Raw genomic sequence first — 24,054 nt, forward strand, 5'->3', positions numbered from 1 at the left:
ATGATATGAAATGTGACCGTCGGCCGGGAAAATGGGAGATCGGCGCCCCCGTGTGCACCTGATGATATGGATTATATAGAACCACAGGATGGCCTCTTGTTGTTGCGCACCTGATAATCTAGATTTGATTGTAGCCCGCAGGGTGGCCTCCTGTTGTGAGCACTTGATGATCTAGATTGGATGGAGACCACCGAGTTGCCTCCTGTTGGTATGGAAAAGAAAAGAGAGAAAATGGAAAAACAATGAGAGGACTGGTCAGTGAGGATAAGACCAGTTGGCCGTATGGGGGATCGGCTCCCTGGTGCACATGTATGAGAGGGCGAGCCATGTGTGAGGACGGCTCGTTGGGGTTTCAGGTGGTGCCACTGACTAATTTCCACGTGATGTGATTATATGAAGGTGATGATACTTGTGATTGCTGTTGTATTGCCATTTGTGTGACAAACTGCATGATCATATAATTAAACGGTAACTAGATAAAAATATTTAGCATCTGTGTGATTGTGTGGGGTGAGAGGGTTATCTAACCCTACTCATTGAGTTTGGCGCTCACCCCTGCCTACTATTTTTTTTTTCCAGGTAATAAAAAGAAAGAAAAGCCTTGTGGAGTTGAGACACTTATTGTAGAAGACTGTTAATGATAGAAATAACGATGTAAATACAAAGGTAGAGTTCCGCAATTGTATTCCAGTTGGGTTGTAATTAAATAATGAAAGTCCATTTTAAATATATGAACTGTATTTTGAATGCATATGCATAATAAGTTAATGGGCCCGAATCCATAAATATTTGTAGAATGTCGAATTGGAATAAGTTAGGCTTACTACGGGCTTCGGGGGCCTTAAGCCCACCCAGGTCCTAGTGCCGGTCCGGCCCACGAAAATGGGTCGTGACAAAGTTGGTATCAGAGCGTAAGTTGGGACTTAGGAATCAATTGCGGAACATAGGAATTTAAATAGAGAACTCCTCTGTTGGGATCGGCCGTAACCAACAAAGGAGCTGTAGTCTGGATTGAATTCCATTTTAGTGCCGATGGACGCATCGTGCACGAGGATGGAAGGAAATCTGTATCAAACTTAGGATGAGAACTAAAGGTACATAAATAATAGGAAATTAAAATAGGTCTGGGTAACTGACATTTATAAACGAAATATTTTGAGTTTGCTAAATCCCCTCTATAAAATTTTGAAGTAGAGGATCAGTTGGAAATTGGTGTAATGGCCTGATCACCCAGTACACCTTGATCCAACAAGAGACACTGCTTCGAAAATTATTTAAAATGGTTTAGAAAAAAATTTGGAGTTTTAAAGACAATAAGAAAGTGAGTTTATTTGAACTATGATTTGAGAAAAATGTTTTATTCTTTGCTTGTTGGAAATTGTTTTTATTGTGAAGTTGCAATTAATTGTTTGATTTTATTATTTTGTCGGCATGTCAAAAATTTATTTGATTTTAGAATTTAAATTACTTATAATGATCGCATGTTTGATTAATTTTTATCATATTGTCTATCCCGAGGACTAAATTAGGCTTGCAAAAGTTAATATTGATAAAATAATAATAAATGGTATAGAATATGAATTAGAATGAACATTTCAATGAAGATAGAAATTAAATTCTAGAACTGTTACTGTTAGGGAATAAAAAGTGAAAATTGTAATTTACATTACATGAAGGGTAAAAAAAAAAAGAGGATCTAAGACAAATAAATTAAACTCTCAATTATTCAAGGCTAAACTCAAGGATGTAAAAAGAGAAAATTTGTAAATTATTTAAGTATAACATTAAGGAGAATAGAGACTTATTGGCATAATTAAAAAGAGTTAGACGTGAAAACAATAAGTTGTGTCTAAATACAATAAAAGGTATTTGATTGGTCAAATCTCGATATACAAAATTTAAATGGAGTAATTAAAGCAAAATAAAAGACAAAGGTAAATCAATTATGTGATTACATGTTAAAAACTTTCTTTGGAGAAATTAGTGTGAAGGGTAAAATTTGAGTGTTTTAATATAGAATTAAAAAGTGGTTAGTAAATAATTGGGCAAAAGTTTGAATTTAAAAATTTGATTAATATGGGAAATATTGACTAATGGTTAAAAAAAAAAAAAATAAAAAAATAAAAATAAAAAAAAAAAAAAAATAAAATAAAAAAATAAAAAAATAAATTACAAACCATGAAATAATTATGAATCTATTGTAATAAAATGAGCAATTAGATTGAATCGATAATGGACTTATGGAACTAATGTGGAACTAAGGGCTAGTTGGTATAAAAATAATAATAAATGAGGTGAAAATTCAGTTTGTAATAAATTTATTAGATATTATATAATTAAGCTCCTAGCATATGTAGGATACTTAATGGGCTAGACTAAGTTCATGAATCTTTTATAATAAAAGGAATGTAGAAGATGATGAGTAACTTTAAATCACAAATGGGGAATTAATGGGGAAAGAATGCTGTAGGAAAACTTAATAATTAACGGAATTTGATATATCTTGACAGAGAGTTGTGCAGAAAAGACTAATATTATTTATTAATCTAAGTTAAGTATAAGAAAACTTACATAAAAATCTGCTTTAAAGAATTCAGTACAGAATTAGATCGAGGTGCTAAATAAGATAAAAATAAAATAAAAGTTAATAAAATTTGGAAGAGGATAAAGGTCTAAGATAACTCATAATGATGAAATTAGAATAAGAAATCCAAGAAACAATGACCTTACGACGGAATTAAATTTTGTGTAGAATAACGGTTTCACGCCATAGATTCATGTACCCACCATTAAATTCTTTTACGGATAAGACTTAAATGAGGTTGGGTACACTAAGAAGATATGGAGGATAAAAAGGAAGATTAGAATGAATAAAAAAAAAAAATCTAAAGAACTTGTATAAAATTAGGGGATGCTAAATAGTAGTAAAGTCAATGATGATAATATGGTCAATTAATCCACGATGAAATACTAGAATAAATAATTAGAAACAAATTGAGGAAGGAGTAAAATTCGATGTAAGAAATATGCAAAAAAAAAAAAAAAAAAAAAAAAAAAAAATGAATGATGCTAAAATAAATAACTAAATGAATAAAGATAAAATAATAATAATAATAATAATAATAATAATAATAATAATAATAATAATAAGATAAATATAAATATAAATATAACTAATAAATCACTAATGAAAATAACTTTTGGAAAAAATTTAAGGTGTGGACCAGTCTATTAGGGAGATTAAAAATAGCGAAAGGAATAGTAATGATGAAGATTAGAATATGCTTGGTTTAAGAGGATCAATTAGGGATGAAATATGTAACAATAGACTGAAATTAGATGATTAAGGATTGTCCTTGTGGAGATAGACAATTTATTTTTATTAAATACCAAAAAGTTTTAGAAATACAATGAGTATTGATTTTCAAACTTCATGAAAATATTTTTATACCACGATTGAGATTGGTTTTGAAATGAATAAAAGTGGATACAAGAATTTCAAAGTTTTGTGTGAGTGACATGCCGATATTTTTTTTAAAAGTGGGAAAGGAAAATTATTTTGAAAGTTTTTAAATAGCCAGTTACCCATAAAATGGTCAAGCTAGTCGGTCGTTGTTAACTCATTAGTAGAATTTTGGATTAAATGATGAATCTAACAAATCAAATGGATGGAATATAATGTGTATTGAGAATATTAATAAAGGAAGTTAGAAATAACTTGTTAGACTAAATAAGAAAAGTTGAGATAGATAAATTGATATTATATTTTAAAACTTGGATGGAAAAAATTAAACAATTAACTTATGTAATATGAAGATGAATTAGGGCCTTATTACTATTTCATAATTAAGGCAGAAATTGAAATTCTATATAGAAACGAATAAATTATTTAGTTGACGCGTAATTTAATAAAGGAAGTAGAATGATTAATGCTTATTTATTCGATGTAATATTTGACTGGTAAGGCAACATTAAGTCGAGATGTAAGAAATTTCATTGAAGACTTTATATGTTGATAGGTATGAGGTAAAAGGTAAATAGTAGGGGCAAGTAATAAAAGGTATTGGATGAAATATTGTTAATGAGATAAATGATGATTAATAATAGATGGAATAATTAAAAAGTACGCTTCGATATTCTTAGGATGAATTAGTAAGCAACATACGTGAAATAGACAATTGAAAAGCAAAAGATGTACTAGGGAAGTCAACTTCTAATGATATATGTTAAGATAAGGAATGAGATTAGACGTAGGGACTACGATTAAATAGAAAGTGTGGAGGTTCCTATAGAGTAAGATAACTAATAGTGCAGGAATGTCCATAGTAAATGAGCTATTTAAATAATTGCGCTAGTGTACGATAAAAGTATTTTAACAAGAATAGAACTTGTATAAAAGAACTGAGAGTGAGCTCGAATAACCCTGTAGACAATGAAAATTTCAAGAAAATTTTTCTTAAAATCTTGGATTAAAGTAACAGTTTTTCGACTTTGATTAAGCAAAGATTTCGTCATAATATATGTTAAATAAATAAATCAAATTAAATTTCAAATTGTTTTACTTTTTGCAAATTATGTATTTGGTTTTCATAAAGAAATGTGTAATAAAATTTAATTTGGGAAAAATATAAGTATTAAGCATTTTGTTGTAAAGCTCGGTTAATTGTAAGATTTTTATTTAAAGAAAGATTTTCTAGCAACTGTCCGATGATAGTTTAGAGGCTAAAGTAACAAAGCTTCCTATAAGTATCAGCTAGGTGGTATTGTATAGCTTGAACGAAATTTTGGTTTAAATATGATTGGTGGTAGAAATACAAGCAGAATACCTCATTCACTTCGTTTCCTCGATTTATATTTTTGCTCGCGAGCTGTCTCCTTGGTATTGGAAGCAATTTCATATAACTTTAAAATTTCCATGCATCCATTCTTATTCTTTCCCACTAGATTCAATTCGAGGACGAATTGTCTTAAGGGGGGGAGATTGTAATATCCCGAATTTTTATTTTCAAAACTTTAGAATTTTTATTAAATCAAAAATCCGAATTTTTTTTATAGTATGGGTCGTGAAGACCGAGCATTTCTAACTTGAGCCCAAATTTGAATTGAGCCCAAGCCCAAAAACAGAACGTTCAGAAATTTCGATGAAATAAAATGGAACTCTACGATATAAACTAATTATCCTAAATTAATTTATTGTTATCATTATTTGTTGTACTATTAGAAAGTTAATTGAAGAGATGTTTTATGACCCAACTAAATAATTAAATAAATTAAACCGGACCTAAAAATTAATTAACTGTGTCGAAACCACACGAATAATTGAAAAACCGAGCGAAAAAAAAAAAAAAAAAAAAACCAAACGAAACGAGATCAAATCACTGAATCGGACCGAATCGGTTCGAATCGAACCGGACCGGCCCATTTCCTTTCTTTTCTTTTTTTTCTTTCTTTTTCTTTTCTTTTCTTCCTTCTTCTTCTCCAGTAGCGTGACCTCCTCCTCCTCCTCCTCCTCCTCCTCCCTCTTCTTTGATCTCCTTCCTCCGGCCACCGAATTTGGCAAATGAATACTCTAAAAACATCTACTCAACGCGAGGAAGAAGATTATAGCGTAGATTTGAACTGAAATTGTGACTATTTCGAAGGGGAAGAGCTTGAAGTTTCGGACACCTTTTTCCGGCGATTCACGCCGTTTCAGGCAAGCCTAGGACACAAGGTGAGTACCAAATGACTCCTCTCTTCTTCCTCTTTAATTTGATGGCCTCCTCGTCGACTGAAATAGCCGGAATCGGAAAACCCAAAATGGGTATCACCGAACCTTTCCGATTGATTTGAATACATATTAATGATCCTCTCATCGAAACGAATAAAATGATATATTGTTTGTTAATTTTGGTGAAGATTTGAATTTCCGGCCACCGTGCACGGTGGCGACGGCGGTGGTCCGGCGACTGGCCGGCGACACTCCGGTGAGGCACCAAAAGGCAGAATCTTCCTCTTCTCATGTAGGTTGTGGATCCGTCGTCTGATTTTCAATCGGTACACTCTAAAGCTTAATTCGCAATTTTTGAATAAATCCCGAATTAATTAATTAATGAACTTAATTAAGTATTTAAGTAAATTGAATTAAATATTGTTAAATATATTTTATGAATATTAAGTATAACTATAAGGTTGGTACAAAAAAATATATATATATATTCCTAGCTAATAATAAATTTTAGGTATTAACAAATAAATAGTTATAGAACAATTAATTATAATGGATTATGTGAATTAAGTGATCGAATAAATGACGGATATGGCGGACGAGATTAGTGGATATGAATTTGCCCGATGGATGGGCTGTGTGTGTGGATTTGTGAAAATATGAAAAATTTGGATAGTCCAGTTTATAGAGAAAATGTTGCCGAATTTTTAATAAAACACTTAATGAAGAATTAAATTAGTTATATTCTTAAGAAGTAGTGACGACAAAAATTTGAAGTATTAAGAAATATTATACAATATTAGAATTATCATTATATAATATTTCTCACCGAATAATTAGAGATTTTATCTAAAGGTTATAAATTAGAATAGTTATTTATATAAATGAGAGAACCTAAATATATATGCGTATATAACAAGTGAATTAAATGACCGGTAGCCAAAATAAATAAACGAATGTGAAATATAAGTTTTTGAATTAAAATTCTTATTTAGAATTTTCTTATTTATTTTAAAGGTTTATAAAATACAAAATGCGAGGACAAAAGCTGGAAGCATGTGGCTAAAAAGGCAGTCCTTTTAAAGGACAATAAAGAACTGTGAGTAGTGTTAGATAACTAGTATCATCCGCCTGCATTCATGCATTCACGGCTAAATGCTATCATGCATTAATTTGTTGAATTGCCATATTGTGCTGCACTAATTGTTGATATTAAATAAATTATGTGATTACTTGTGCTGTGTATATACTGTGCCTTGTTTGTGTGGAATTGGGATGAAGTGGGCCACCATGGGTTTGTGAGGACGGTCTATGTGATATGGATCCTGAATATGATATGATATGAAATGTGACCGTCGGCCGGGAAAATGGGAGATCGGCGCCCCCGTGTGCACCTGATGATATGGATTATATAGAACCACAGGATGGCCTCTTGTTGTTGCGCACCTGATAATCTAGATTTGATTGTAGCCCGCAGGGTGGCCTCCTGTTGTGAGCACTTGATGATCTAGATTGGATGGAGACCACCGAGTTGCCTCCTGTTGGTATGGAAAAGAAAAGAGAGAAAATGGAAAAACAATGAGAGGACTGGTCAGTGAGGATAAGACCAGTTGGCCGTATGGGGGATCGGCTCCCTGGTGCACATGTATGAGAGGGCGAGCCATGTGTGAGGACGGCTCGTTGGGGTTTCAGGTGGTGCCACTGACTAATTTTCACGTGATGTGATTATATGAAGGTGATGATACTTGTGATTGCTGTTGTATTGCCATTTGTGTGACAAACTGCATGATCATATAATTAAACGGTAACTAGATAAAAATATTTAGCATCTGTGTGATTGTGTGGGGTGAGAGGGTTATCTAACCCTACTCATTGAGTTTGGCGCTCACCCCTGCCTACTATTTTTTTTTTTTTCCAGGTAATAAAAAGAAAGAAAAGCCTTGTGGAGTTGAGACACTTATTGTAGAAGACTGTTAATGATAGAAATAACGATGTAAATACAAAGGTAGAGTTCCGCAATTGTATTCCAGTTGGGTTGTAATTAAATAATGAAAGTCCATTTTAAATATATGAACTGTATTTTGAATGCATATGCATAATAAGTTAATGGGCCCGAATCCATAAATATTTGTAGAATGTCGAATTGGAATAAGTTAGGCTTACTACGGGCTTCGGGGGCCTTAAGCCCACCCAGGTCCTAGTGCCGGTCCGGCCCACGAAAATGGGTCGTGACATCTGCTAAGATCAAATATATTTCTAAACAGAATATTTCAATTTTCTATATTTTTATTTTATTCCTATAAAAATATTATTATGATGTATTCACTTATATTCATTGTTAATGAATTATTAAGTTTTCAAAAAATCAACTAGCTGAATCAAACTTAAGAATCCGTTTCAAAAATTATAACATAATATAATAAAATATAATGTATTTTTGAAAAATATAATTTATTAATAATAAAATCAAGTATTATAAATACTCAATTAGATCAGATATAGAATTTACTATCATAATTAATAGAAAAGTTCATTGATCCTTCAACAATAAAAGAAATATCCATACTCTTTTGAATAATAAAACTAAAACTAAAAGAAACAATATTGTATTTTTTAGCTTGAAAGATAACCTTGACTAATATAAATCTTCATAGTAGCAACTGGTTCTTTAATTGATTTGGACGATAAAATAATTTGTCTGAATTTTTTATGCTTGGATTGCTTTTCCAAAAACTTGTTGTGTATGACGTACACGGATGAGTTCAAGTTACTATACATTAATAGCATCAATAGAGGAACATGCCGCACTACCAAGCTCCATTGATCAAGATACACATCAGTAAATTAATATCTAAATTCTCCAGCTAAATAAAACCAAATATCATACTTTTTATGAACAAACCTATATAAAAAAGGAATTAAACCCTCACGAAAGAAAGAACCAAAAAACTCCAAATATGGAGAGAAAGCAATAATAACAAAAAAAAAAAAAAAAAAAAAATAAATCGATTAATAAAAAATAGATATGAGTTTATTAAAAACGGATAAAAGAGAAAGAGAGAAGCCCTAAATGTGATGAAAATATATTTAATTACATTTCGCAAGCGGATTAGAGTTTCAATCTCATTACTTATCTTAAATGTGATAAAAGAGTTGAGATATTGTACACCAAATGGGAAACAAATAAACAAAAATATATAGTGGGCCTATTTGGTGTTTGGACGTTTTGGGAATGTGTAGGAAAGTGGGCTATAAGGCTGGAAATTGGTCTTTAAAAGTAGGCTTGGGCTTTTGAGCATAGGCAGGAGAAATAGTGGACTTGGGCTCACTCCTGAGCCCAAAAATTTATGAACAACTTGCATTTTGGGAGATTTGTATTTTTAAGCATCGCACTTCACTCTTTATAAGATAGGACAACTTTTTGACCTGACACTTGATACTTTCCCCTAAGAACAAAGAAAATACATATAGTTAATAGTCAAGTATAATTTATCTTAAAGCACAAAATAATCCAAATTTTTTATCTGAATAATTTAAATCTAATATACATTATCTTTCACTGTTTCAAATTCTAATTTCTTGGTAAAAATTTGCAAGACTTCCATATCTCCATACACTTAACCAAGACTTTAAGTTTAGGAGAGAGATTAGGGAAAGCAGTCTATTGGGCGTTTGTAGTCCAACGGTTAGGATAATTGCCTTCCAAGCAATAGACCCGGGTTCGACTCCCGGCAAACGCATGGTTTTTTTCTATTTTCATTCTAAAATTCTTACAGATTAACAAACTTCTCTAGGCCTTGGAGGTCATCGTTGTGATTAAAAAAATCGACAATTTTTTGTAGTCCAACGGTTAAGATAATTGCCTTCTAAGCAATAAACCTATTTTGACACTCGGCAAACGCAGGTCTGGTTTGTTATTTTTCCTTCTAACACTTCAGTAAATTCGATGATTGTGATCGAATAAATTAATAAGAGTTTGTAGTCTAACGGTTGGGATAATTGCCTTTCAAGCAATTGACCCGGTTCAACTTTTTTTGTCATTTTTCCTTCTAAAATAAAATGCTGACAGATTAGTAAACTTTTTTGAGCGAACCATCGAACAATAGAGAAGCATCTAGAAACAGGAAGCTTAAACGTATCCACGGCTGTGATCAAATGCAGCAATATCGCTTTGCGTCTTCCCTCCATTCACAACGACTCTTTTGATCAATTGATTGCAGTGATCAAATCAACGTTAATCAATGGCGGAGCACTTAGCGTCGATATTCGGGACGGAGAAAGACAGGGTAAACTGCCCGTTTTACTTCAAGATTGGAGCTTGCCGGCATGGTGACCGATGCTCTAGACTCCACACCAAGCCAAGCATTAGCCCTACGCTTTTGCTTTCCAATATGTATCAACGGCCTGATATGATCACCCCTGGCGTCGACGCTCAAGGCAACCCCATCGATCCTCGCAAGATTCAAGAGCATTTCGAGGTATACCATTCAAATTTCCTCTTTTTTTCTTTTTTCGAGGTTTATAGAGTTCTTGATTTAATGCTTTTGTGGTTCGATTTATTGAGGCTTTTCGTTATTTTCGAAAATGGTAAAATCGATTATATAGCTGTTCTTGAGATGAGTGTCTTTATGTGCGAAAGAGCTTTTTGTGGCTATATATACACGTTTTGCTTTGTTAATTGTGGTCTGCTTCCTATTATGTTTGATTGGTTGGTTAGTGTGGGTGATTGATTTGTTTTTTTGGTTCAACCTTGAATTTTATCATCCATTTGGATTGCAGGATTTCTATGAGGATTTATTTGAAGAACTAAGCAAATATGGAGAAATTGAGAGTCTGAATGTCTGTGACAACCTTGCTGACCACATGGTAAATTTCCTCAAGTTGAAAGTTGGCTTTCCTTTCGGTTAATTTCCAATTTGTTGTTCTTTGATGGTTAAATTTCATTTTAATGTCTATATACAGGTGGGGAATGTATATGTTCAGTTTAGAGAGGAGGAGCATGCTGCAAATGCCCATCGGAATTTGAGCGGAAGATTTTATGCTGGTTAGCTTTTTTTTCTTTTTATCTTTGAATTTTAGTTACATGTCTTCATCTGGTTTGAATGTCCTGTGTTTGTTGATACATTATGGGCTGTCATATTAATTATTCCAGGTCGTCCGATCATTGTTGATTTCTCCCCAGTGACAGATTTCCGGGAAGCCACCTGCAGGCAATATGAGGAGAATTCATGCAACCGTGGTGGCTATTGCAATTTCATGCATCTAAAAAGGATCAGCAGGTGATGGACTTCCTATTTTATGCTGTCGTGATATTTAATACATTGTATCTGAACTTGTTATATGTATTGTGTTACACTTTTAGGGAGTTGAGGCGACAATTATTTGGGAGGTACCGACGAAGGCGTAGTCACAGCCGCAGTAGAAGCAGAAGTCCTTACAGGCATCGCAGCCATGAAGATTATCACTATGGTGGTCGCAGTTCTGGTAGAGGATATGATGATCGGGAGCGCTATTATGAAAGTAGGAGCAGGCGACACAGGACTAGAAGCCCTGACCGCAGGAGAGGGCGAAGTCGAAGCCCTGTTAGGGAAGGCAGTGAGGAGAGACGTGCTAAAATTGCCCAATGGAATTTGGAAAGAGAACAGCAGCAAGAAAGTGCAAATAAGGTCAATACTGACAATAGCAATGGTGGTGGTTATAATGGCTATATGCAAAATGGTAATCAGGATCATGGACATCGGCAGTCTTCACCACCACAAGGAGTATATTGATATTTGATCGATTTTTGGATATCTGGTTGGTTTGCGTTCTCTCTATTTTGCAATTTTCTTGCTCACGTAGGATTTTCTTTTTTAGGATATGCCACACAGTTGATAAATATAGCTTACAGCCCATTTTCCACTGTGCAGGTATGATGTACAGGTTCACAGTTTAATTCTTCTTTTTCACTAGATGGAATTTCAATGAATTAGATTTATGAGAACCGCTTGTCATATGGAATGTGAAAATGTCTTTTGCATCTCTTACCTGCATTCATAGTGGTTGACTGTGTGATCGAGTGCATAATGACCTCCTTAATGTTGTTGACCAAGGTTTTGTTAATTGGCATCAGTAACCATAGGTCATCCCATGATCATGATTGCATTTTCAAATTTAAATCTTTTCAAATTGATTGTTTCTGTATTAACTACTCTAAGGCTGATAAAACTTTTTGTTATTTTCATTTACAGTTTCAAATTGTTCAGGAAATCAATTAAAACTTTTCTTCTTATGCACCAGTATTTTGTTAGAAGATACCGATTTATCAAAGAATGTAAATGTGGCCACTTTTGATGCTTGTTTTGATTGTATGCATTTGCGAATTTCATTGCATTCTTGACCCTTGCTTTTAATGTGTTTATATGCATTACAGTCGGGGATTCTATATCTACCATCCATCTCACATTCAGGCTAGTGAACAATCAATTGTATGGATTTTGTTCCCACGAACTATCTTTTTTTATGTTATTTTACCAATAATATTTAGGACTTAGTTGAGCTCACATATTTGATTGAGTTTTGCAGGTTCAGGTATCCCTGTTTGTCAAGATCAAGCCTTTATTTTAATACCACCTTACTGTGAAATTTGTGCACAGGTTGTTGGGTATGCTGTTCGAGGACGGAGCTCACAGGATCTCTTGGATTACATTTCAAAAGCGTTGAGGACAGGATTGCTCTCCTACTTTTTAGGATATCTCATTAGTTTTGCCAGTGATTGGTGTTTTTGCAGGTTAGGAGTTGTAGCTATATAGAGTCCATCAGACTAGCCAAACACTCAAGTTTGCTGTGTTGAGTCGTTGTTCTTATATTTTTCTTTAGCAATCTTGTCATTACTTTGAAAACTATTTTCTTCTATATTTCGTTTTATTGCTTTTTAAACCAATAGTTGATATCTTTCAATTTTAGAATAATAAAATTTAAGGATTCCTAATCCTATGATGTTTAGTATTTGTCTTTCAATAATTTCCTTTTCCTTCTATGATTAGAATTTCTATGGTGTCGATATAAGAAAAGATCAGAATTTATATGGAATCGGTATAAAAGCAGCAGCGGTGAAGAAGAAGTTTTGTTCTCCTTCAATATCTGTACATTGAAACTTCAATCATGGAGATGATATTGCATAGTGTCCCGACTGAAAGATACAGAATCAGATCTCCTTTCGATTTCTGATTCTCTTCTAACTTTTCTGGAAAATTCTCCTTCAAATCTTACGGGAAACTCTATCCTTGTACTAGATGCCCTGCATTGTCTCACTTGCTCCTGTGTCCATGGCTATCCATCTCAAGAACCAAGCAAAAAAGAAAGTGAAGATTTTCTTATGCTTCTTGAACACTGCCCCTGTTTTTGTGCTCACATAGAATTGCCAAAGGATTGGATAGACTATAATGGTTTCTTGAATTCATATTTTAGTAGACTTGATAGAAAGTTTGATTCTTTAGAGTCTTAATGGTAAAGAATCGAAATCTAGAAGACAAGGCATTGAAATTAGTAAGAGAAAAGGAGACTATCAAAAAAAAAAAAAAATTCTGTTGGTATAGTTTTGGAAAAGTTAAGGGAATTACCGGAAGGAATTCTTGATGACTGCAAAATTTGGTTTCTTCGAATTTGAAATTTGTTTTCTTGAAATTTTGAATTTTCTTTATGTGAACACGGTAGGTTTTGCAAATATTTAGTCATATCTATAGAGCTTTTGTTGCGCGTTTGTAAAAGAGATATTTGTCTTTTTTTGAAATATCTTTCTGAGGCATATTCTTTAGTTCAATCTAAATATTACTCTATTATAAGAATGGCAATTGAAGGAGGTTTTTGGCGACTTCGCCCTGAATTTGGAGGATTTTTCTGGAAAATATAGATTTTAGTTAAGAATTTTTCACTTTCAATGGGTCCTTATTATTTAATCGGATGTGGGTATTTTTCTTATAAATACAACAATTTAGTGCTATGGAATATTCCTAATTTCTGGGAACAACATAACTTTGGATATAGTTTCCAAGACAGAATAATTTATTACAATTTTAAGCATTTTTGGTATGGCATTTAGAAATCTAAATTCGATTTTTTAATTCACTTCAAATTTAGCCAAAAAAATTTGAGGGATTCAAATTCGGGTGCTGTTACAATGGGATGACAAAAGAAATTTGCGACTCTAATATGCTACAATTTCTCGAAGACGGTGATAGCTACAATGGGATTACAAAGGAACTGTGACTATAACATGCTACAATTTCTGAAGATCAATGCTTGAGGATGCGTTTTACAGGATCTCTCAGATTACAATTCAAAAGCGTTGAGGACTGGTTTGCTCTTCTACTTCCAAGTGTACTTCATGTAGTTTTGCTAGTGATTGGTATTGTTACAGGTTAGGAGTTGTAGCTATATAGAGTCGAGTCTGCTGTGTTGCAGGTTAGGATATTTCACTTCTGGGATTATTGTTGGTAAAATTTGGATTTTGGACATTTCTGTCGAGGAGCTTTTCTTTTCTTAGATTCTGCTTTCAGATGTAATGAAAGACCAAAGAAAGAGCCTGTTCAGCAAATAAACATTTGATATAAAAATTTTTAAAATTTATTTCAATTGGCATTTTCCTATTTGATATAAATAAATATTCATTTGGAAATTTATACTTTCCATTTATTAGATCTGGTTATGTTTGAATCAATTAATAGAATTTTCAAACGAGTACAAGCTATTCAGTTATAATAATCCTAGAAAATTATGAATTTTATAGTTAGTGAACCCACATTTTTCATGGGATTCATAAATATGAAATCTAGTTATAAAATAAATTTATACCAAAAATGATGTCAATATGATGTTTTTTGGAACCAAATGCACTAGGATGTAACTGCTGACAATTTTATCATCATTAAGAGTACAAATGATTAATTACAAATTTCTTTTTACAGCGGAAATAAAAGTTACTACAAGTATCATGAGATGTTTAAGTATTCTTAAACAATATTTAGGTGTTTAAGTATTAATTCTTTCGTCTTTTACCCTTAAAATGGAGACTTAGCTATTTATTAAACTTTTATTTACTGACTACAGGTATTTCCAGTCAGTTGAAACTGAAAATGAATCGAGCAGAGCTAAGCTCTTGTGAGCTCGAACTTAGCTTAATAAAAATATGCTTGAATTCGTTTTGATTTCTCAGAAATTAAAATTCAAGTTCAGCTTACTTAAAAATAGTCAAGTTCAAGCTTAACTTGATAACTACAAACGAGTCAAGTTTGAGCTAAGCCTGAAATATATCAAACCAAAAGGATGTAGTTTTAATCTAAGTTTAATTAATTAAATAGCATAAAGGCAACAATTTTCTTCTATTCAATATTTGAAAATTAAATATGCATTTTTTGAAATGGTTTGAAAAGAATGTACAAGGACCAAAATATCATCATAAAATCAATGTGATTATAAAATTGTAAGTGATTATAATACTACAATATTTTTTTTTTATTATAATTATGATAATTCTTATGTGTTGGCATATATATTCACATGGTACAATTATTGAAATATGGCAAATTTCTTTGATAATTAAATTGTTATCGTTGTGTTTGTAGTCTACATTAGCTCTTGATCTTAAAAATTTTCAATGATATTTATACTTTGAATATGCTCTTAAAGAAGCAATATCGAAAGAGAAGATTTTAAAATATATATTGAATTTATTTCATATCTTTTTATCATTAATTGAGCAAAGTATTAAATTTTTAATTAATTTTATGAAATTTGCGCAAATAAATCACTAGGTAGAAAAGGCAGAGAGGTCGCTCCTCTAGCAAGGAGTTACTTGACTTCTCCTATTGAGAAAATGGAGGAAGGAAGGAACTAGCAAGTGTTTACTTTACGGTTAGGCTCGAGCGTAGGAAAGGATTATTCTATCAAAACCAAGCTATCACCCTATTCTCTTTATTTTTCACAACATAAATTAGAGATTTTCAAATTTGATGATTAAATAAAAATATTAAATGACTTATATATCTAAGTACTTAGTATGTGCTTTTATAATATGGAAATTCATAGAAAATAATAGTGCTTCTACTGGTAAAAGTATTAAAAATTAAAATTTTTATAAAATTCAATTCACCATCAAGAGTTGTGTATGGAGACCTACAAAGTATATGATTAGTTAGAGAAACAAAGGGAGTATAACAGAATAGATAAAAAAAATCACACGGTTGTTTACTTGTATTTTTGTTTTTTGTTTCTTTCACTTTTTCCCTCTTGGTTCTCTATATCAAATCTGATAGAATAACCCTATTTAATTTATACACAAAATGCAAGGTGCTTTTTACTAACTCTTCATCTAACCCATGGCCCGATGTGTGAGGGGGAGATTGTTGGGTTATCCCACATTGATTGTGGAAGGAGCTTATCAAGATCACCATTTCAAAATCTTTTGACATTGGTAATGAAGTTGTATTTTCATCTTTGTCTCTTCTTTTGGCCTAAACCATTTCAAATATCCCAAATTTTAGAGATTTTAACAATTGCACTCTAAAATGAACTTAATCCTCCTGGCACTCCAATTTCAAACTTATGTTATAATTGCACTTAGGATTGCCCTGTCCATTAAACTGCCAGTTTCAGTTCACGGAACCGGCTGTTCAAAATTTTTAAAATGTTGAGCCTGAATCGACCGTTGAACTGCTAGTTCCGGTGCGATTCTGATTCCGCCTGGTTCCAATGCAATTTCGATGAACCGATGATTTTGATCACGGTTTCCAATGATATATGTTTTTTTTTCAAAAAAAAAAAATTCGATTACAATGTTACATCTTTTTTTCGAAAATATTAATATGAGTTCAAAACATATTTGTAAATGATATTTTAAATAAATTTTAAAATGTTCATACTCATATAAGAATAAAATCAATTTATTTTACAAAAAAATTAAATAAATTATCTCTTTGTTTTGTCTAAATATTATTAATTAAATAAATTATTAGAAAATTTTTGAAAAATGCTTCAAAGAATATAATTTTGAACTTAATAAACAATTTAAAAGGAAAAAAAAGTTAAAAATAGTATAATTTTAGACTAAATATTTCTCTTTTTGCACCATTTTACTTTTTTAGATTTTTAACTTTTAAAATAAAGTGTATTTTCAAACAAAAAATTTTAAGTAAAATATTATTGAGACTTTTAGAAGAGTTTAAAATAGGCCAAATGATTGTCATTTTGAAATAAAAATAGAAAATTTTTGGTTCGAACCGGATCGAAACTGCTGGTTCAGGTTCAGGTTCAAATTTTAACATTCACATGAACCTTAACCGGCCTTTGAACCGATGGTTCCGGTTCAAAACTTTAAACCGACGGTTCCGGTCCAGCTTCTGTTAATCTGCAATACGGGTCGATTCCAGTCAAAATGAATCGGTGGCAATACCTAATTGCACTCAAAATGCAAAATTGATCAAAATTGAGATTAAAAAAATAATAAATGTGGGACCACACTAGTTAGTTAACTCAACATGAGTTAACATACCAAACACACCGTTTTAGCTTGCAAAATAAAGTATACAGCCTCCTCTTTCTTCTTCAACCAACTCATTTTGCAATTATCTCTCCCGCTCTCTCTTCTATGGCTCTATCATCCACTTTCTTTGATTTGGTAATTACATGCTAATTAGTTTTGTTTTTAGTTGCAGGGAAACAAAGAATAATATATAAAAAAAAAAGGTAATTTCCTTGTCTAGTTTCCTTATTGAACACATTTTTCTTCTTTTTCTTCTTCTTCTTCTCCTCCATGTCCAACCCGTTGCATGTTAGAATATTTTCTTCAAACACCCAATTAAGGAGCCAATAATACTAGACCCTAAGCCTATGTTTGGTCGGATGTAATGCAATGTAATCTAATAAAAAATGTAATGCAATAAAAAATGTAATGGAATGGAACGTAATTAAGATTCCATTACTATGTTTGATAATATAATTGATAAAAATTATAGAATGTAATCATCACTCTATTTTTATGTTTGTTTGTAAATATGTAATGTAATATAATTAAAATACTACCACCACCACCGATCACACCACCATTACTACCAATTATACCACCACCACTTCTTCACCACTACCGCCACCTCCACCACCATCATATCATTATTAATACAAAATAAATATCTAAACTGAAAACTATTCATTGTATTAAGCTATTAAAGATCATTTAGATTTATAAATTTATTTGAACTTAAAAATTAAAGAAGGTAAGCTAAAAAGAAATGTAATTTAGGGATAATCATTCAGTCAATTTGAGTAAAATTTTTAACCAAAATAAATTAATCAATTTTTTTTTACTTAACTGAATTAATTTTTTAATCGAACTATTTTGACCGAATTAATTTTGATTCATAACCGAACCGAAGTTAAAGAAAATAAAAGTTAATTAACCAACTGAATTTAACTAAAATACAACATATTGCCGCACCTATTTAAGTGGTTTGGCCTTTCGTTCGCAGCTTGAAAATCCACATATAGGCAGCGACTGATGATTGGATGTATTTCTGTTATAGCCATGAAAGCGAGATAGAAAGTGAGAGGAAGAGAATATCGAAATGGGCTCACTGGAGAAGAAAGTGTGTACTTTAATTTGCAAGATGAAAATCGGTGTGTTTGATGTGTTAATTCATATCCAGTTAGATAATTGGCATGGATCCCACATTAATTATTTTTTAATTTCTATTTTGACCAAGTTTACATTTAGGATGTATTTATAATATAAGTTTGAAATTGAAGTGTCTGAGGAATTAAATTCATTTTAGGATGTAATTATTATAACTCATAAAGTTTGAGATATCTAGATTGGTGTAGCCCATCTTTTATTATAAATTTAAGACAGAGCTTTTGTTATATTCCTTTTAAGAAATTTTGCAAAGTAAAGTACAAAAAATCAACATTATGTATAAGCATTTCTCATCGCAGGTAACAAGAAGATAGAGAAGGCATATGATCCAGGAAGCAACAAAAGTTACTAATTTGTTAAACGAAGGGTGAAAATTAATTTCCTTTTCCTTTCCTCGACTCAACAAAGACTCTGTCAATAAATATTGTCAGTCCATTGAATCCCGTGTTAGTTTACGGAATAGACGTTTTAAACGCCTTGAAGATAACTTTAAACGAAAACGTTATTAATCTTACATTTGCATCGAACAATATAATTTTATTTTTTTTTCTCCTTATATAGTGAAAAATAAATCAGACTACACTGATTGACTATTATATTAATTATATTCTTCACTATGACTAAAATAAAGTATTAATTATCTACAGTTATGACTCACTTAACAACGCAGACTTAATATGTAGGAAAAGCTCTTCCCAACTAGCCTTAATCATGATTAAGCCTCCACTGGATTAGATGGTCTCTAGTAATGGAATCCGTAAACCGGTGATTTACACATAAAAATAAAATATTTACTTTTTATTTATTTTTTTCAAAAAATAAAATCTCATTTGAATAGGATAAATATGTTTTGATGATATTCAAATATGTGTACACTTTAAATATTTAAAAATATTTAATTAAATTAATTAACCAAGAATTATAATAAAGACTTCCATGCGAAGCAAATGACTACCGTATGAACCGAAGGAAAGCAAAAAAACAGAAATAAAAAATTTGAAAAGTTCCCTCCAAATTGGACACGTACCCTCATTCCAAACAAAAGCAGAAAATATTAAAGCCATTAGCTACCCACTAACTGAAATAAACAAAGAGGTGGAAAATGGACTAATGCCTCTCTTTAAGTTCCCTTTCCAGTTTCCTTCCATTTCCAACCTCCCTATACGCAACGCTTGATAACTAACCGTCTTTGCATCTATGGCTTCCGAAACCTCCTCTTCTATGTTCAGCCGTCCATGGAATAACGATGTCTTCTTGAGTTTCAGAGGTGAAGACACTCGCAAGAGCTTCACCGATCATGTCTACACTGCTCTAGTCCGATCAGGAATCCGTACATTTAGAGACGACGATGAGCTTCGTAGAGGAGAAGATATCTCTTCAGCACTTATCAAAGCAATCCAACAATCAAGAATTTCTCTAATCGTCTTCTCTAAACGCTACGCTTCCTCTCGATGGTGTCTCGATGAGGTTACAGAGATCATTAATTGCAAAAATACCATCGGCCAGATCGTAATTCCCATATTCTATGACGTTGACCCTTCCGATGTTCGAAGACAGACGGGTCCTTTTCAGCAAGCTTTTGATAGACATGAAAAACGGTTTAGGGAAGAAATGGAGAAAGTGAAGAAGTGGAGAGTAGCTCTTGAAGATGCTGGAAAGCTATCTGGATTTGCTCTCCAGAATATGGAAAATGGGTAATTTTTTTTTTTTTAATCAGTAGATTTGTTTAGTTGATATACATTTAGTGTGTGTATATATGTACATGGAACTTAAAATAAAAATTCTTGCATTTGATCTTTTAGATCTGATGTAACTAACAAGTAATTTGATTCAGTTGCTGCTATAATCATTCTTTTATGTTAATTCTCATGATTTTGAAATGTAGAATTTGTTTTACAAATGATAAATTACCTTCCGTTGTATTGAGTTCCATAAAATTGAACCTATATAGGAGTTCGTCCATACCAAACATAAACAGTATGAAATTTTAAATGAATTCCACAAATTAGTTTAGTATTGACTTGTAACAAATGGGGTGTTGATTTTAAGAATTGTAAAAATTGTCTTCTTTTAAAGAGTAATTAGTACATTTTTGTGTTGTTGTTGACCATTTTTAGTCTGTTTGAACAGGCATGAATCCAAATTTATTGAAAAGATTGTAGAAGATGTTTTAAGTAAATTGAATTACAATTACTTTGATGTTGCCAAACATCCGGTGGGCATCGATTCCAGGGTGACAGATGTGATTTCCTTGCTAAGTCTAGACATAAATGATGTTAGCATTGTGGGAATCCATGGGATGGGGGGAATTGGAAAAACGACCATAGCAAAAGCTGTATTCAATCATCTTTGTCATGGATTTGAAGGAAGCAGTTTTCTTTTGAATGTTAGGGAAGTTTCGGAACAAACCAATGGTCTGGTTAAATTACAAAAACAACTTCTTTCTGATACCTTGAAGTCAAACAAGTTCAAAATCTATAATATTGATAGTGGCATCAGCTTGATCAAACAAAGACTTTGTGCTGAAAGAGTTCTTGTTGTTCTTGATGATTTGGATCAATTGGAACAACTAGATGCATTGGTAGGAGAGGGAAATTGGTTTGGCCTAGGAAGTAGAATAATCATTACAACTAGAGATGAACATTTGCTAGCTCAACTTGAATTGGTTGAAAAATATAAGGTTAATATATTGAATCGTGATGAATCCCTTCAACTTTTCAGCAAGCATGCCTTCAAGAAAACCCATCCATTAGAAGAATATGTGGATCTTTCAAATTCTGTGGTGGATTATGTTGGAGGACTTCCATTAGGTCTTGAAGTTTTAGGTTCTTATTTGTGTAACAGAACCATACCTGAATGGGAAAGTGCTGTGCAGAAATTAAGAAAAATCCCTCACTGGCAAATCCAGAAAAAGCTTAGAATAAGTTTTGATACATTAGATGATGATAAAGTAAAGGATATATTCCTTGATATTGCATGCTTCTTCACTTGCAAGGATAAAGATAGTGTACTAAAAATACTAGAAGATTGTGGTTTCTTCCCAGAAATAGGTATTAGCGTTCTCATCCAGAGGTCTCTTTTAACAATTGATTATGAGAATAGGTTAATAATGCATGATCTACTACGAGATATGGGAAGGGAGATTATCCGAGAAATGTCACCTAACCATCCTGGAAAGCGTAGCAGACTTTGGTTTCATGAGGACGTTCTGAAAGTACTCAAACGGCAGGAGGTAACAATTAAATGTGTTGATACATCCATGGTTAAACCATTCATATAATGCATATGTATATCCTTTGTTCTTTTCTTGGATGATTTTCCATTTGCACTTAAGAAGAAATAACTTTTGATCATGTCAAAACTGATTAATGTTTAGTATCAGTAAAGTAGATTTTCAAAATGTTCAAATAAAAGATTGTCCTGGAAAACTTCTGTATTATTTTTGTAAAACATAACCGTGTTTTAAGGTTCTAGAAGCTGCAATGCACATTACAAAATGGGTAGTAAAATTTTAGTAAAACCACTTGATCATGTATGCTACTGTCTGCTTAAAATCAATTTTGTCATTTTCAGGGAACAGATGTGATTGAGGGTATCGCACTTGATACACGAGCAACAAAAGAAGTTACTCTGAGCATAGAATCTTTTGCAGAGACGAGAAATTTGAGATTGCTCCAAATCAATGCAGTAAATCTTACTGGAGAACAAGAACATCGTTTTGAAGACTTAAGATGGCTTTGCTGGCATGAATGCCCTTTTGAATCACTACCACCAAATTTGCAACTAGACAACCTAGTTGTTCTTGAAATGCAATGCAGCAACATCACAGAAATCTGGAAGGATGTCAAAGTATGCAAATATACAATTAGCCGTTGCTATATTGAAATTGTGCAACGCATTTTTTTTCATGCTTATTTACCAGCTTCTTTTTCTGTCTCTGCTTAAATAGGTTCTGAAGAAGCTGAAGATACTTGATCTCTCTCATTCTCGACACCTTGCTAAAACACCAAATTTCTCTGGACTCATTAGTTTGGAGAAACTAATACTTCAAGGTTGCACAAGTTTAGGTGAGGTCCACTTATCTATTGGACAACTAGAGAAACTTGTTTTCCTGAATTTAAAGGGCTGCAAGAGCCTAAAGGACCTTCCTGAAAGTATCTGTAACTTGAAATCTCTTGAAATTCTAAATATTGCCTTATGCACTAAACTTGCTAGATTGCCAGAGCACTTGGGTAACATGGAATCCTTAACTGAGCTTGAAGCAGATAAAACTGATATTAAACAGCTGCCCTCTTCCATTAGGTATTTGAAGAACCTTAGAAATTTATTTTGGAGTGTAATGGAAGATGGTGTGGAACCATCCATTCGTTCTCCAAAAGATTCAACATGGCTTTTGTCAACAAGTTTAAACTCCAAAGCTCTGCAGCCTACCTCCTTTCTCAGCTCAAGCTCACTGACAACACTTGATCTTTTTGGCTGTGGTTTATCTGATGATGCAATTTCTATTGATTTTGGGAGTTTGTCATCACTTTCAAAGTTGTCACTGGGAAAAATTGACTTTTGTCATATGCCTAGTGGCATTAGCCGCCTTACCAAGCTTCGGTTCTTGGGCCTGACTTCCTGCAGAAATATTAAATCAACTGGAAAGTTGCCATCTAGTTTAGTGTTCTTGTTTATAGCAGATTGTGAATCCTTGGAGAGAATATCACTTTCATTAGAAAAACTATGGGGAATGCATCTGTTTGGTTGCCACAAACTAGTTGAAATTCAGGGATTGAAGAGTGCCCGAAAGGTAGCAAAATTTATATTCAAAGGGTCCAATTGGACAGATAATTTTAAGAAGTCTTTGGCAGGTTCTAATTCTGTCTCCCTCTCTCTCTCTCTGATAGAAATATACAACATTTTAGTCATAATATAAAAGAATTCTCTTTTACACAAAATTGCATATTCTTCTTTCAGATAATTTGTTAGATATTTTCTCATCATTTATCTGCTTAATTTAAGCCTTCAATTTTGATTTCAGATGCAGGTCTATGTCAAATAGCTAATGGTTTTTTCGTGGATTTGTATAGGGCGATTAAGCGTAAGATTTTTCTTTTTGTAATTCTGATTTTCTTTCTGCAATTGCTTGTTTTATATATTTATTTATTTGTGGGATTTGTTTCTCTTGTTTTAATGGATGAAGATTTGAAAAAGAGGTTGATGTAAATGAAGACTGGAAGGTCAGAGGGAAGTAAAGATAAAGTTGAGCCAAGCAATGCCGAACAGCTATTTAAATTGTAATGGTTGACAGCCACAAAATAGAACCCCTAAATTTAAATAGCAGAGCTCCACAAACAAGAAGTGAAGAGGGTTACAAGATTTGAAGAACCAAAACCGAGTTGATTTGCAGAGAGAGAGAGCTCAAGTTGTAGATTTGACAGAACTAGAGTTGCAGGCTATAGAGTCACATTAGAGTTATATATATAGAATAATATTAGAGTCACATTTAAATATTATCTCTAGATTAAAGTTTTCGTTTAAAATTATTTTACTATTTTTTTATTTTATTTAATTTATACATTGATATTATTTTCTAAAGTAAAATACTTTTATTAGAGTTATTAGGCATTAATAAATTCCTTTATGCTACAATTTTCCCGATAAGTACAAATATTTTCAATTGATTTATTATAACCAATTG

At 32.4% G+C, this 24,054-nt stretch overlaps 2 protein-coding genes, 1 long non-coding RNA gene and 1 other non-coding gene across 12 annotated transcripts; all 4 read left to right on the plus strand.

Moving 5' to 3' along the window:
- The first annotated feature begins 3,115 nt into the window (after window positions 1-3,115).
- On the plus strand, window positions 3,116-7,797 carry LOC119370262 (uncharacterized). The gene is made up of 4 exons (XR_016318476.1): window positions 3,116-5,713; window positions 5,899-6,036; window positions 6,725-6,806; window positions 7,626-7,797. It is a non-coding gene; the product is annotated as an uncharacterized LOC119370262 (long non-coding RNA).
- A 1,578-nt stretch (window positions 7,798-9,375) lies between these two features.
- Window positions 9,376-9,447, plus strand: TRNAG-UCC (transfer RNA glycine (anticodon UCC)). Its single transcript has one exon. It is a non-coding gene; the product is annotated as a tRNA-Gly (tRNA).
- A 295-nt stretch (window positions 9,448-9,742) lies between these two features.
- LOC105637384 (splicing factor U2af small subunit B) lies at window positions 9,743-12,625 on the plus strand. 8 transcript variants are annotated; one of them, XR_005177183.2, is made up of 7 exons: window positions 9,743-10,185; window positions 10,487-10,573; window positions 10,670-10,751; window positions 10,860-10,986; window positions 11,070-11,503; window positions 11,617-12,174; window positions 12,343-12,625. XR_005177183.2 is itself a non-coding variant. In XM_020680603.3 (6 exons), exons 1-5 carry the CDS (start codon window positions 9,949-9,951, stop codon window positions 11,476-11,478), a joined length of 942 nt encoding a protein of 313 aa, XP_020536262.1. In that variant the 5' UTR covers window positions 9,743-9,948; the 3' UTR covers window positions 11,479-11,503; window positions 11,617-12,625. The 8 variants fall into 8 exon arrangements, 3 of the variants coding, with proteins under 3 accessions (XP_020536262.1, XP_020536263.1, XP_020536264.1); XR_002284770.3 differs by having other exon boundaries at window positions 9,744-10,185; window positions 12,120-12,174; XR_002284769.3 differs by having other exon boundaries at window positions 9,746-10,185; window positions 11,070-11,616; window positions 12,120-12,174.
- Window positions 12,626-19,464: 6,839 nt separating this feature from the next.
- On the plus strand, window positions 19,465-23,974 carry LOC105637385 (disease resistance protein RPV1). Of its 2 annotated transcripts, none has more exons than XM_020680591.3 (6): window positions 19,465-20,065; window positions 20,502-21,603; window positions 21,945-22,220; window positions 22,321-23,224; window positions 23,395-23,454; window positions 23,557-23,974. In XM_020680591.3, exons 1-6 carry the CDS (start codon window positions 19,569-19,571, stop codon window positions 23,577-23,579), a joined length of 2,862 nt encoding a protein of 953 aa, XP_020536250.1. In that variant the 5' UTR covers window positions 19,465-19,568; the 3' UTR covers window positions 23,580-23,974. The 2 variants fall into 2 exon arrangements, with proteins under 2 accessions (XP_020536250.1, XP_089571714.1); XM_089715588.1 differs by having other exon boundaries at window positions 22,321-22,438.
- The last annotated feature ends 80 nt before the right edge of the window (window positions 23,975-24,054 follow it).

Source organism: Jatropha curcas, chromosome 1 (assembly GCF_041381405.1).
Source record: "Jatropha curcas cultivar XTBG-Jc1 chromosome 1, XTBG_Jcur_1.0, whole genome shotgun sequence".
In the NCBI taxonomy this organism is placed as follows: domain Eukaryota; kingdom Viridiplantae; phylum Streptophyta; class Magnoliopsida; order Malpighiales; family Euphorbiaceae; genus Jatropha; species Jatropha curcas.